A 13,585-nucleotide genomic window follows, 5' to 3' on the forward strand; every position below is an offset into this window, starting at 1 on the left:
GCTACTAGAACCGTTCTCTCACATGGGCGATTTGGTTAAGGCCACGACTTATCTGAGAGTTTATAGCGTTAAGAGCTATTGTGCTGTGCCCTTTACGGAACCCATGCTGATGCTTCGCTGGGGTCAGGTGATTTATGGCATGCGGGGGTAGAAGGGCATCTAGAGTCTTCGGACCCTCTTATGTTGGACGATTTCCCCGGTTTAAGCAGGGGGACCACTCTCACCATTTTCCGGATGTCTGGAATGATCACGGTGGCCATATACAGGTTGAAGATCTTGTCGGTGAGGATCTTGATCGGTTGGTGTGGGTAGGGCAGTGAAGGCGCTTTCAGTAACATCCGCGAAGCCTTTCCAATCAGCTTTGGAGAAGTTGGTACAGACAGATGGTCTGATGCTAAGGTCAGCATAAGTCGCCATGATATGCTGTTTATCAGACCAGACAATTGTTAGGCCTGGCAAGCTGCAGCAGCTTCTGGTGGGTGCGTCGTCGTTCATTGTGCAGTATGTCGAATCGTCTATCTTATCAGCCAAGTGTGTTTCCCTACGATATTTTGAGATCGACATCACCTGACCGGATAGCAACACCCTGACATTCTAGGATGGTATGTCTGCTTCCATAAGACGATACCTGCACGGTGTGGTGCGTGATGAACGCTAGGCCTCGACGTGCACATTGTATCCGGCGAAATTCAACAGAGTTTGGAACTAGGCAGCATAGAAGGGGCCCAAGTTTTCACTCGTCCAATCACGCGTACAGCGGAGTCCGGAGCATGCTCTAAAGATGACTCCACCCGTCACAGGCGTTGCACCGAGGTGAAGTTTGCATGCAATCGTTTCTGGCATACGCAGCAGGTATAAATTTATGATCCTGGGTTTGACCCTATGCCAGTCCTAAGCAGAGTGGGGTTGGATCGCCGAAACTATAGCCATTAGTCGCGTAGAACCCGAGTCATTCCGGTACGTAGAGCCGGCTGTCGTGAAAATGCCGAGTTTTCTCTCGACGGCCCTGGTAATACATGTGTATGTATATATGTACATATATATTTTTTTGCCCCCTCCTCCAGAATCCGTTAAGAGAACCTTTTTTCGTTTTTGGTGTTGTACAGTATTATTGTTCTTGCCTTAAAAGCATAAAGCTACAATGACAAAATTATCTTTAAAATTTACACTAAAAACATTAAAAAAAAGCATCAAGTATTGTGTAGAACAAATTATGATGCATTATGTATAGTTTTGCACTACAAAATACCTAACATGAAATAAGATAAAACATAAACTAAAATGATGTACATTACTGCCTTAGTGATGCTGAAATTCGCATTGCTAAATATATACAAGCATAAGCGTGTTTCAGCAATGAAAAACGAAAAGTAAAAACCAAAACAAAAAAAGCCATATGACACGAACTAACATTTCCGCATTGTGCGAAAAAATGTTTCAAAAACTCAACAGCGCAACACAATGAAGCTCAGTGTGGTTAAAAAGTCAAATCAACTCAACTTTTTTGAACTCCATTGGGCGCGCTAAGAGGCTGTAACCTAATGCATAGCACTTAAAAAAAATAAAACACAGAAAAACAGAAACAAAAATAACATTCGCAAAAACTAATGCAAGAGATTTGTTGCTACATTTGCTTTGATGCAACACGAGCGCAGAACGACATTACTCAGCCAACACTTAAACAGTTTTATTGTACTTTGCTGTGTACTAATACTTTCACGCGAATATATGTATGTACACTAGGGTGTCCGTTGTTTCCCAGGTTGGTTTTTTATTTTTGCTGCCGCCCCTGTTTATTTTTTAGTTTATAACCCTAAAAAAATGCAGTAAAAAAATGTATTTCAAATTGAACTGTGCTGGAATCATGTCACATTTCACATTTAAATCATAGTGGAATTATACCAGGTGAAGTAATTAGAGCGAGAAGAAAGGTTTTAACACTGCCTTGTTTGAAAATTTGTCTTTAAAATTTTACTATAAGGCAGTCGAATGTCAGAAAATGAAGCAAGAAAGCTGTTTAAATAAAATGTGATTTTTGGACTTTTTGTAGTAAATTTCTTTCGCTGAAACAAATAAGTGTAAATTTTTATAGAAATCACTCCTCCGAAGTTTGTCATTAGAAACAGCCTCAAGTTCAATAAAATTGTTAATTATAATTGTCATAAGGCCATAAATAACAAGAAAAAAATAAATATTTATTTAGGGTAAAAACCAAGGCACGTTAAATATTGAATATGTAGGTTGCAATTTTGATTTTTTTTTTTCATTCCAAGTGGTCCATGAGTTTTAATTCTACTCTGCAATGTCAAATTTTGTTTACCTTTTTGACATTTTAGAGTAAAAAATCAACAAAAACTAAAAATTCATGGGGAGTAGCAAAAAAAAACCAACTTGGTCAATAGTGGGCACCCTAACGTCCATGCATATGTATGTAGGTGTATAAAGCGCACATCTAGCTACCTCAAATGAGTCGCTGGCTGCGCGTGCTGCTGCCACGATGGCTGCCGCCACTGGTTTCGCTCTCAGTCTTGCTATCCTTGTTGTTGTAATGGTTGTTGGAATAACTGCTGCATTAAACGTGGTTATATAACCCGGCATTTCAGTTTCCACCGCTGTCACTGTTGTTGTTGGGATCGTTGCACTTGTTGCTAAACGAATTCTAGGTTCTTCATAGGCCTGCGCGGCGGCCACGGGCTCTATTATCATTGACACATTGTCAGTATAATTTGTAACGGCACTTTTATTATTTGTTATTGTATTTTCTATTACATTTGCCAAACTTCCTACTTCGGTTGTTAGTTCGTTAATAATGGTATTTACCACCAGCTTAGCATCGGTTGGTTTTGTTGTGCCTATAAACATCAATTGTTCAGCAATTTTCGTTAAATTGGTTTCATGCGCCGCCAACTTTCGCTCCACGCGGCGGCTGGAGTTCTGCATTGCTATGGCGAAAATAATTAGACCACTGGCCGCTGCAATGACAACGGCCACGGCAATAAAATCGACAATGCAACGACACTTCATATTGACAGCGGTGGTCAGGCCGGCAATTGCAATCAATTGAAGCGCACTGACTGGCTGGATGAGTGATGCGGGTGCGATCGCAAGTTGATTTGCTGATTTGCCGTTTAACCAGTTGTATGGCTGGCAGCTGGTTTATTGTGTTGTTGTGTTTTTTTTTTTGCTGCAGATCCGAATGGGCACTCGATAAGTCGGTTAGTTGGGCGAACACACACACAGCCGCAGTAGATTTGAGCTGTGCGCACGTAGCGGTAAATAAATGGGGTGCTCCACCAGTGTAAGCTATGCTGCAACGTGTTGAATGTATGTACGCGTGTGTGTGTGTGTGTGTGTGTGTGCCAGTGGGCTAATGCGCTTTATGTAATACGCAGCTATGCTGCAACAATCAGAAAAATAGGCAGCACTTTATTTTCCAGGAACTATTTACTTATGTATGTATTGTTTGCACTCAGCATATAAATCTTTTATTGAAAATCACTGCACACTTTAATTGCATAAAAGGTTGTTTCCATTAATTTCCGCTTGAGCTTCAATCTCTTTTGCATTTTTTACACTGGAAAAATTCACCTTTTTTTCACTCTCGCTTTCGTTTTCGATGCGCGTTCGCATTTTGGCCACAATCCAACTTCGATACTCGCCTGCAACTAACAACTCGCAGCTGATGTATTGCTAATCGTGCCAAGGAGTATGGGTATTTGCGGAAAACTACGACCAATGCAACTCGTATGGCCTGACTGCAACACCTATGTATGTATACTACCACCACTTCAAGTGCAGATGCAGTTTTTGTTTTTTATCAAACTGTGTTGGTTGCAAATGAAATGCAGTTTTTTTCTTTTATTTCGATGAAACTTGTATCGTTGTTGTAGTTGGCGTTGCTTTGCTCTTTGAATGCCTTAATTTCATTATGTAAAACACGCAACTGTTTCAGTATCGATGCCTTGAGCGCCATTGTACGAGTAAATTGGTTGGTTTCTTTGTGACTTGTGCGACTATGGTGTTGTTGTAACTAGGCATTGTTATTGTTGGGAATTCCTGCTGCTGCTGCTGCTGCTACTTCTGCAATCTCTGAAACAAAGAGTAAGCTGGCGTGACACAGTGACTCGTAAAGTGATGCATAAAAACGGCATTGCAAAAAATTTGTGGTTATGGAAAATTGCACATACATAATTTAAAAAAACAGACGTGAAAACAACGATAAGACGGTTTAAGAATAACAAGGCTATTCAAAGCCTGTGCTCGAAGAGTTGGTGGGGCGCAAGTACCCGCTGTTAAGCAGAATTTGGTCCGAAGACTGGAAGCTGAGTGTACTTTGTCCAATCGACAGTAAGGGAGATCCCGCCATTTTCGCTGAGTGGTTAAATATGCGTACCATCACTTCGTAGGACTTGGGTTCCATTCCTGGTCTGAGCAACATCTAATTTAGAAAACGGTTTACTTCTTCTATAAAAACGAGTCTCATAAAATCCATTTGCTGTTCGAAGGGGTCGTAAAACTGTATTTCACTGCATTTGTGTAACAACATCAAGAGGCACGCCACTGCAAATTTTGAGGAGAAGCTCGGCCAAACACTTAGATACTGTGTAAGCGCCAACATAAATATTATATTGCTTACAAGGTGCTGTCGACGATATGAAGCCCTTTACGAACCAACTGATTATACCTTATCAGTATGGCTTCAGACCTGGCACTGCAATCCTGGAGAAAACTCTAGATAAGCGAATCGCGGCACACACACAGTTTAAAAGAATTTCAGTTTATAACTAAAACTAAGTTTTTTATGCTCTTTGTTTAATGGCACGTTTTTACAACAAAGTCTTTCAAAATGCCCATTTTAAGTATTTAACTAAAGTCTTCTTTATAAATAGTTCCAGTGGGCCTTTGTATTTCTTATTCCATTTTATTGGTGCCTAAAATAATGCTTAGTAAAGAATGCCCATCCAAAGAAACACTTCATAAACACTATTTGAACCTACTAAAAGCGCCAAGTCTCGGTGCTGATTGTTAGCTTTTTTTCTAAGCTCATTTATGCTGCATCGATTTTGTTATGCTAAAATTTACTAGATTACATAGTCATGAACTAAATGTGCGTACATAACTTAATTTTTTGCAGTGATTTTATGACAAGGCTGCAGTTTAGCAAGCTTTTACCACACACACATTGACTCAGCTGTGATAAGCGTGAAAACAAATGCTTATGTATGTATGTATGAGTATAACCGTATTGGAATATGTTAACTATGAAAAATATTTGACTGCTTCGCGCTTGGTTGATGTAACTAATTTTTTAGGATAGAATAGAATTTGGGTATAATGCACTAATCACAATCTCACCACTATTTTTCCATTTGTTTACGTACATATCAAGGTTGAGATAATTAAAGCAAGAAAACTGTGTCGTTACACTTCAATGCATAATTTACAATACATTAACAAACAAAGCATGTCAGCAGAGTTAAATTTTGTGAAAATTCGCTCACAGAAAAGTATACATAGTACATACATATGTGTATTTCGTTTTCCATGTTCACGCTTACATCCATATGTATGTACATACATATATGATGCATTCGTATATATTTTTTTGTCGTATTTGTAACTGCAATGCTGCGTTGTAATCAGTGTTGCCGTTTTAGCCATTTTCCGGCTAGATTTCGGGTTTAAGGGCTGTCTGCAGCTCTCAAGAAAAACGAAAAATTCATATGAAATGACGCAAAAGATATGGAAAAGAGTTTGCCGCTCTGGCATATTTATTTCTTCAAGAAAATTTACAGCTACAACAAAGCCAAAGCAATAGAAATAATGAAGAATGCCACTTCAATATTGCAAAGACTTCCGATTGAAAAACACCTTAGGATTGTTCTGTATACCCCAATTTTTTTTATGAAAATATATTTATAGGTCGCTCAAAGCGCTCAAATTTTCCATGTATTTTATATGGGGAAAAAAACAACTTTCGTTGAAATGGTATGGAATTCTTAAAAATCAATATTTTTCGATCGAAAAACTCTGGTTCTCTTCAGGTGACTTCCAATAACAATACCCAATTGTTTATTTAACCATTTTTTAGCACTACAGATTTTTTATTTTTCCACCCATTGCATTTTCTTGGGGTTTCGGCGTACCTACAAAATATAGTTACTATACCCATATAAAATACATGAAAAACGTTTAGCGCTTTGAGCCACTTCTAATTTTTTTTTTTGATTTAAAAAAAAAAAATTGGCCATATTTTTTCGGTATAGAACAATCCTAGGAGGTGAGAGCAAAAAAAAATCCGACTTTACTTTTTCACATGCATTTTAGGACCACCCTAAATTAACCACCACTGGCTCATAGGGCTATTTCAGTAAATAAATATCTTTTCTGGATCAATATCTAGCAACGATTTTAACATTTTAATGTAAATATTTATGTATAAGTTCAATTACTATGCATCTTAGAGCATATCAGATATATTTATATTTTTATCTGTATTTAATTTTTCAGTAACTTCGGCACAAACATCTTAATTAGGCTTTAAGGTTGTCTGTTTTACAGTGGCACTAAAGCAGCATCGACCGCAGCTAATTGGCAATTTGTATTATTTGGTAAATAAAAGCACAAAAAATATAGTGACTTGCACTGAGTTGAGTTGAGCTAGCATAGAACAGATTTCAATGTTTTATTTATGAAGAAACTAAATTGAAAAGTTTAAAAAAGGGGGACGATTATCAATTGATCGGGATATTTTTTTTTTTTGTACGTTACCCGATAACTTTGAACCAACCACGCAAACCGTTTTCGATTATTCTTTTCTCGTCGGAAAATTGGGGGGCCACAAGGGTAATCCCAAAATAATTTGGTTTAGTTCCGATCATTGCAACATGAATGAAGTGCCAAAAATCAATGGTATTTTGTAGATACTCGAACTTCAAACTTGCCTTTTACTATACAACATATGTAAAATAGAATGGACTATAAAATGCGTAACGAAAAAAAATATATATATATAATAAACAGTGTAAAGTTTCTTGTTTTCTTTTTAACCTAGATTCATATATCCTCTTCTGTAGAATGAGCCACATTTTTATAAAAAAATAATTAAAATAAAATAATATTGCAATAAATAGTCAAAACTTGATATGTCAGTGTCGTATAGTTATAAGGGTTATACTTATACAGAACGAAAAATGACACTGAAGATGGCACAACGCCGAAACCGGTTTGTCTCCAAACCAAATTTGACAAGGGATGACGGAAAATCGTTCCACATTACATCACACTCCTACCCTGTCGGAATTACCAACAACAAAAATGAGGTTATACTTTTACTTACTTTTAATTAAGTAAAAGGCTCCTGTAACTTTGAAAACCAATTATAAAAATTCTTATTGGTGTTCTTTTTATTCCCAAACAATCAAGGTGAGCTTGAAAATCCTTTCTCTCATGGAAGTAGGAATAGGGTGCAGACCTATTACCCATATGGACGCAATTTTTAGATTCCCGAAAAACAAAATCTCAAGAATTATCTGATCTTTACCATGCCCCAGTATTCATTTGTACAGTTTCAATGAATCAATTGTTTGGACTCGCCAAATATCGAAACGGTTTTAGGGGTGTGTTCTTTTCTTTTTGGTCATCGAGTGAACTCTTAAGCGGACTTACCAAAACCCTTCCTCGAGTTGCCTAATATTTAAAACAGTCGAAAATATACTCTAAAAAGTGCATGTAAAACTACTACTGAAAAGTGATTATTTTTCAACTAGAATCTGCGGAAATATACGCACAACATGTTCAAGATTTGATTTTGAAAATGAGTTGTTTAAAATATACACACAAATATACACATGAAATTTCTAACATTACAAACATTTTCAAAGTAAAAATATATTTTTTTACAAATAATAAATATTAAGATTACTAAATTTTAAGCACTTTGGGTGTAAATTTTCTCTACGTGGCAAATTTGGTATGTAAAAGTAAACAGACAGTGTTTAATTTTGCACACATTAGCAGAAGAAACTGGTTACCTCTTTTTATATGCGAAAATTTAAACAAAACATTTTGAGAGGAAATTTTAAACAGTTTATGTGTAAACTGTGGAATTGTGAACAATAAATGTTTAGAACTCAAAAAACAAATTTCAAACATATTCTACGCCAGACATATGATAATTAAAAGTATACAAGCAATGTTTAATTTAATTAACAAGGTGTGTAAATTTGCATCCATTAAGAGAGGAAACCTGTCTTAATATAAATACGCAAATTAAAAAAAAATTTTTAGAGTGTATAATAATGAAAGGGATAACAAATTTTAGCAATACACGATTCCAGAGGCTTCAAACTTTACAAAAAGGATCACTCTTGCTCTTATAATCTGGTAAGGATATAAAAAAAAATTTGGCATTATGTGGTTGTGTGGTTGTTCACACTTCCTTGGTTATCAGGTTATGTGGTTATATCTTTTATTCACTTTAGAACAATAAAATGCACTACAGAAAAATTATTTTCAACCAGATAGCCTGATAACCAGGCAAGCGTGAACAAGCACATTATTAAATTATTTGGCATTAAATTATTTATCACTAACTAATGTAAGCTATTGTCAAAAAACTTCTAAGCAATACAAATATTTAACATACACAGCGTTCGACAAAAGTAATTTTCCACTTACTCTGTTTGTTCTTTATCTGTGCCCCTACATTTAAAGTAGATACGTTAAATGCTAATTTCGAACCTATTCAGTCAATTGAATTGTTTGCCATCGCACTTAAGAGGTTAATTGGCGGTAAACAAGTCACAAGCAAACATGCATACATACATACGTACGTGCGCACAAATTTTTAATAAATGCATAAGTTTTTAGATTTTTATGCCATGTTTGACCTAAACTACTAAAGAAGCATTTGAAATTCAATTAATGTAGTGTCATGTCGTCTGTTTGATGAATGGCGAGCTCACACCGGTTTTGAATGGACAAAAATGTCAATGCAAAGCAGAAGTTCATGATCTGTAGTGTTTGTCTTGGTAATGTGTATTTAAAGTATTTGAATAACACAAACAAACCTCTTAGGCGACTGTATTAAATAAATAATTTCTGGTGCTAGTTTAGTTCGAAGGTTTTGAAATTCTGTTGAAATCGAAGAAGAATAGTAGTTTTTAGACCCAAAAGTCTATATTTTTGTTTTGGAAAAAAAGTATTAATATAGAGATCCACTGAATAAATTGGATATGGTGGAATTCATGTAGCCTAAGCGCAATTCCTAGGACTAATAAAGAAATCTTTATATTTTAAAAAATGGCGTTTGGAAAAGCTAATGCAGAATTTCCACACATTGATGTGATAAAAATGTATGCCGCTAAAAAATGCCATGCGGGAGCAGTCACAACGGCTACTTTTATGTACGAATATTTTTTATACCCGAGCGCACTTATACACAAGGGTATTATAACTTTGTTCACATAACGGTTGTTTGTTACAACCAAAACGAATCGAGATAGATATTGACAAAAGTAAAAGTAAATGCTCAGAATGAAAATAGAAATCGCTTAAGGCATGTCTGTCCGTTTGACCGTGTACACAATAACTCGAGAAAAATTTGAGATATGTCAACAAAATTCGGTATGTAGGTTGGCCCTTTATCCAAATTTGGGGTTTGGATTGAAACGATATAACGGTATGTTCGAAATATGAATAAACTACGATATTTCCACAAATACTGGATAAAAATTGCTGAAAGTTGGTTTTACTAATAGAATTTTGGCATAAAATACGACAGTTATGAAATTTTTAGAAAATGGGCATGGGACCGCCACTTATGATGAACTGCCGCACTAAGAAACCCGGTGAAAATTTTTGAAATCAGAAAAGAACCACGCCTACCTCCCAATTAGTACTATTTAAGTTAATTTACTCAAAATCAATATATGTGCTAAACTCTTAGTAGAAAATTATACTTATGGAAGTTTATGGAAACTGGGCGTTGCACCGCCCACGTACGCTTACATATGTGTATCTTGGTACCCGGTTTATTAATTGCCACCAAACTCGGCACGTTTATCAACAAGGTTTGCCGCTACCATTCTAACCAAACGTAACCACACCTCCACTCAAACCAACAATTTCTTGCGTTTACTTTACGGCTTTGAAAATGTCGCATTCGAATCATTGATTCCAATGCCACCGAAGAAAAAGAATACTCGGAGTATACTTGATATATTTTTTTTTTACTCTTTCATTCCTATTTGCTGTGAGGAACAACCGCTATATTCAGCTTATTTTTATGCGGTAAGATAGATAAATAAAAAAATTAACGGTATTACAAATTTAAAAAATTTATAAGTGGTCGCAAGTTGAACTACATACATAAATGTGATAATTAACTAACAAATCGAATTATTCAATCAGTTGCTAATAGCATAAATAGCATTAATTATAACGTACAGTTGTCATGTGGTTCAATAAACGACAATGAATCTAACAATACATATTATTAACATCGATATTTTGCTTAAGCATACATACCTATGCTACCCAATATAGCACATTACTTACATATACATACATATAAATTCATAAGTATGTTGTGCGAGTTAATTAATTAGCATTGCAGATAGCGAGTGTAATAGTGCGAAAAAATACTAAAATAAAACACATTTAATAAATGATACATTTGTTGGGAGCGAACAGCATTCAAACTCATCCAAAATACATACATATGTATGTATGTACATATCACGTATAAATATGTAGATGTATCCAGCACTCGATATATAAATAAAAATAGCTGGAAGCATTCGTGCAATCATTCAATCATTTAGACATCGAGCCTGCATTGTGCAAGTTTTTCACCTTTTATTAATTTATTTTTGTTTTTATTTTGATGTCTGCAGCATTGACTTTTACTGCTTGTGGGTAGTTGATTTAAGTTTGTGTGACTTTCTTATGCATTCGCACGCCGACAACAACCGATTCATAATACATATTCATAATCACTAGGTTGAGTAGTCCTAAAACATTTGTCTCGTTAACACCTCAACTGTCAAAATGTTATTGTGGTTTACATTGTTGCTTTGCCATTTCTTACTTTGTAACAATTTTGTTACAACAATTACATAGGTTAAAACAAATAGTTTTACCGTACGTTTGTAATGTTGTAGTTAATTTATTTCCCATTTATTTAACTTATGTATTTTGGTTTGTACAGCAGTGACGTTTTTTTTTTTAAAGCAACATCTTATAGTTGCACATACTTGTGTAGTAAAACAAGTATATTTCATATGGAAATTTTCTGGAACATTTCCTAAAACTAAGAGTCAATAATTTACAGTTTAATAAATTATTTTAAAAAATTTTTTTATTTTAAAGATATTATTTATTGGCGAGTCATACATTTTGTGCCCTTTTTTATGTTGCGAAATATTTCAAGAAAAATAAAAGTAAAACACACCACTAAAAAGCAAATTTTTCTTAATTTTTCTTCAGCGAACTCTCCGATAGAAAGCGATTTATAGCTGATTAAAATTTCTTTAAATATTATCGGGGACATATACAATACTCACTAACATACCGTTAACTTAACATATAAAGCCCTTACTAACTTTTTATCGAAATTCAGCTGTGTACAAAAGTCGTTAGATTACTCAGGAGATTACCCCCGGAGATGCTTAACCAAGCTGCAATTCAAATTGCCGAAACTATTGGTAGGAGTTAGTATTTAGTTCCTCGACGAACCGGACGTCAACAAAATCAGGACAACGGCACTGGCAATGCTGAAGAATATTATCACAGTTTGATTTAAGATTTATGGAAGTTTTCTGTACTAACTGCTCTCCAAGATACAAAACGTAATTACAACAAAATTAATGAAGAAGACTTGAACAAAACCGTTAATGTCTTGCGCGAAGTATTGCCGAACGATGTTCCTGAATTCTTTGAAGAGTTAAAATTACACACTTGCCTCATATCAAATTGGCTTTTGATTTCAGGTTTTATTCAGAAGTTCCTTCAACGGACAGACCAAAAACGTTTATTGTAGCTTAGGACATTTGCGATAGGCAATTTCATGATTTCTTCGAATTGTTTTTCAACCCTGTCAGTTCTAGTTGCATCGAGCGAATGATCATTTTTAACTTTAAGAAGATTGACAACCTTTCTACGTATTGTAATCTTTTTTAAATATATTTAAATAATAAATAACTACTCAGGAAAAATTTATATAAGTGTTTTAGTTGTAAGCAAAATAACAGGATATGTTCAAATTTATATTACATACACTGCATCCTTTGCTTTGTATAAATACTTTTACATATCTTGGAACTTCGTATTAATCGCTAAAATAAACTTTGCTTATAAAAAAACGAATCAATTAAGATATATGCATGCATGTATGTATGTTTGTACATAAATAAACTCACCTTAAGCGTATTCGAAAATTTCCCAGCTCTAGCGATAGCCGTACCAAATGTAGATGGTGCAATCGCAATTGACGAGGACTCACGCACAAATAAATTACACATTGCAAACAAAAGCAACGGTAATAAGGTCAGTAGACGTGTGCGCACCATTTTTACTGTATTTTTTTAATTTTTTTTTTTTGTTTATTGTGAACAGAAAATTTCAATTTCACTGTTGAACTTTTGTATGTAGATATTTTGTAAATATTTGTATTTTTTTAAGTATCACTTAACTTTATCGATTACATTTGTATTTGTTTTATTTGTGATTGTTTTTATTGTATTTTAATACTCGTAGTGTATCATGGCAATGAATCTGAAAGGCTAGTCTATATGTAAATAAAAAAAAAGTAATAAAAGTCAATCAAATATTGAAGTAGATTTAAGGAAATGCTGTAGATTGACATCTGATTTACTATGTATGTATTTATCTATGCACTTTTGTACATAAGTGGTATCAATGTAAGTGCATACTTATGTAAATATTCCGCGCCCTTTTTTTTGATAGTTTAGCTTTCATTCCGAGACAATTTTAAAATCTTATATTACTGGATTATTCCAATCGATTGATTCTTCAAGCACACTTGTTTTGTTTTTATTTATGTAAATTGTCGTTTCAGTTGTTTAAAATTGATCACTTATGTAGTTTCGAATTCAATTTAGTAAACCCGATTTATTTTTAAGATTTTAATAAAACTAAAAATTAAATAGTGACACCCGTCGGCGCCTTGGTCATAAAAGGTTAAAAATTTTGTGTCTTACAAAAATGTGGGAAGTCATATATTATACTTATTTGCCCTAATTATTTTTGTTTTTGTGATTTATGGCCCTTATAACAATAATATTCAACAATTTTTTCGAGCTTGAGGCCGTTTTCAATGTAAATTTTTGCGGAAAATATAAATTGTTTTCTCTTTCTGCAAAAATTTTCATTAAAAACCGCCTCAAGCTCAATAAAATTGTTAAATCTAATTAGTTTTGACCAGAAAAACAGGTATTTAGAGCATAGTGCAATGCCAAGAAGGAACGGGTGCAGCCGACGGCTTCTCTGGAATTAATTTTAAATCTTCACCGGTTGTATGTAGTGCTGTCATGGTAAATGCGATCAAGCCTTGGAAAGACCC

At 34.7% G+C, this 13,585-nt stretch overlaps 1 protein-coding gene across 4 annotated transcripts in view; it reads right to left on the reverse strand.

The window, feature by feature from the left end:
• LOC118737736 (esterase E4) overlaps window positions 1-12,580 on the reverse strand; it is a 29,765-nt gene extending 17,185 nt beyond the window's left edge. For 2 of the 4 annotated variants that reach the window (XM_036468460.1, XM_036468459.1), the window contains exon 1: window positions 2,461-3,675. In XM_036468460.1, coding sequence (XP_036324353.1) covers window positions 2,461-3,024 — 564 coding nt within the window. In that variant the 5' untranslated portion in view covers window positions 3,025-3,675. Of the gene's footprint in view, window positions 1-2,460; window positions 3,678-12,422 lie in introns of those variants that run through there. The other 2 variants (XM_036468463.1, XM_036468461.1) reach the window with 2 other exon arrangements.
• Window positions 12,581-13,585: the final 1,005 nt, after the last annotated feature.

Source organism: Rhagoletis pomonella, unplaced genomic scaffold (assembly GCF_013731165.1).
Source record: "Rhagoletis pomonella isolate Grant_MI unplaced genomic scaffold, Rhpom_1.0 Rhpom_scaffold_00004, whole genome shotgun sequence".
Lineage (NCBI taxonomy): Eukaryota > Metazoa > Arthropoda > Insecta > Diptera > Tephritidae > Rhagoletis > Rhagoletis pomonella.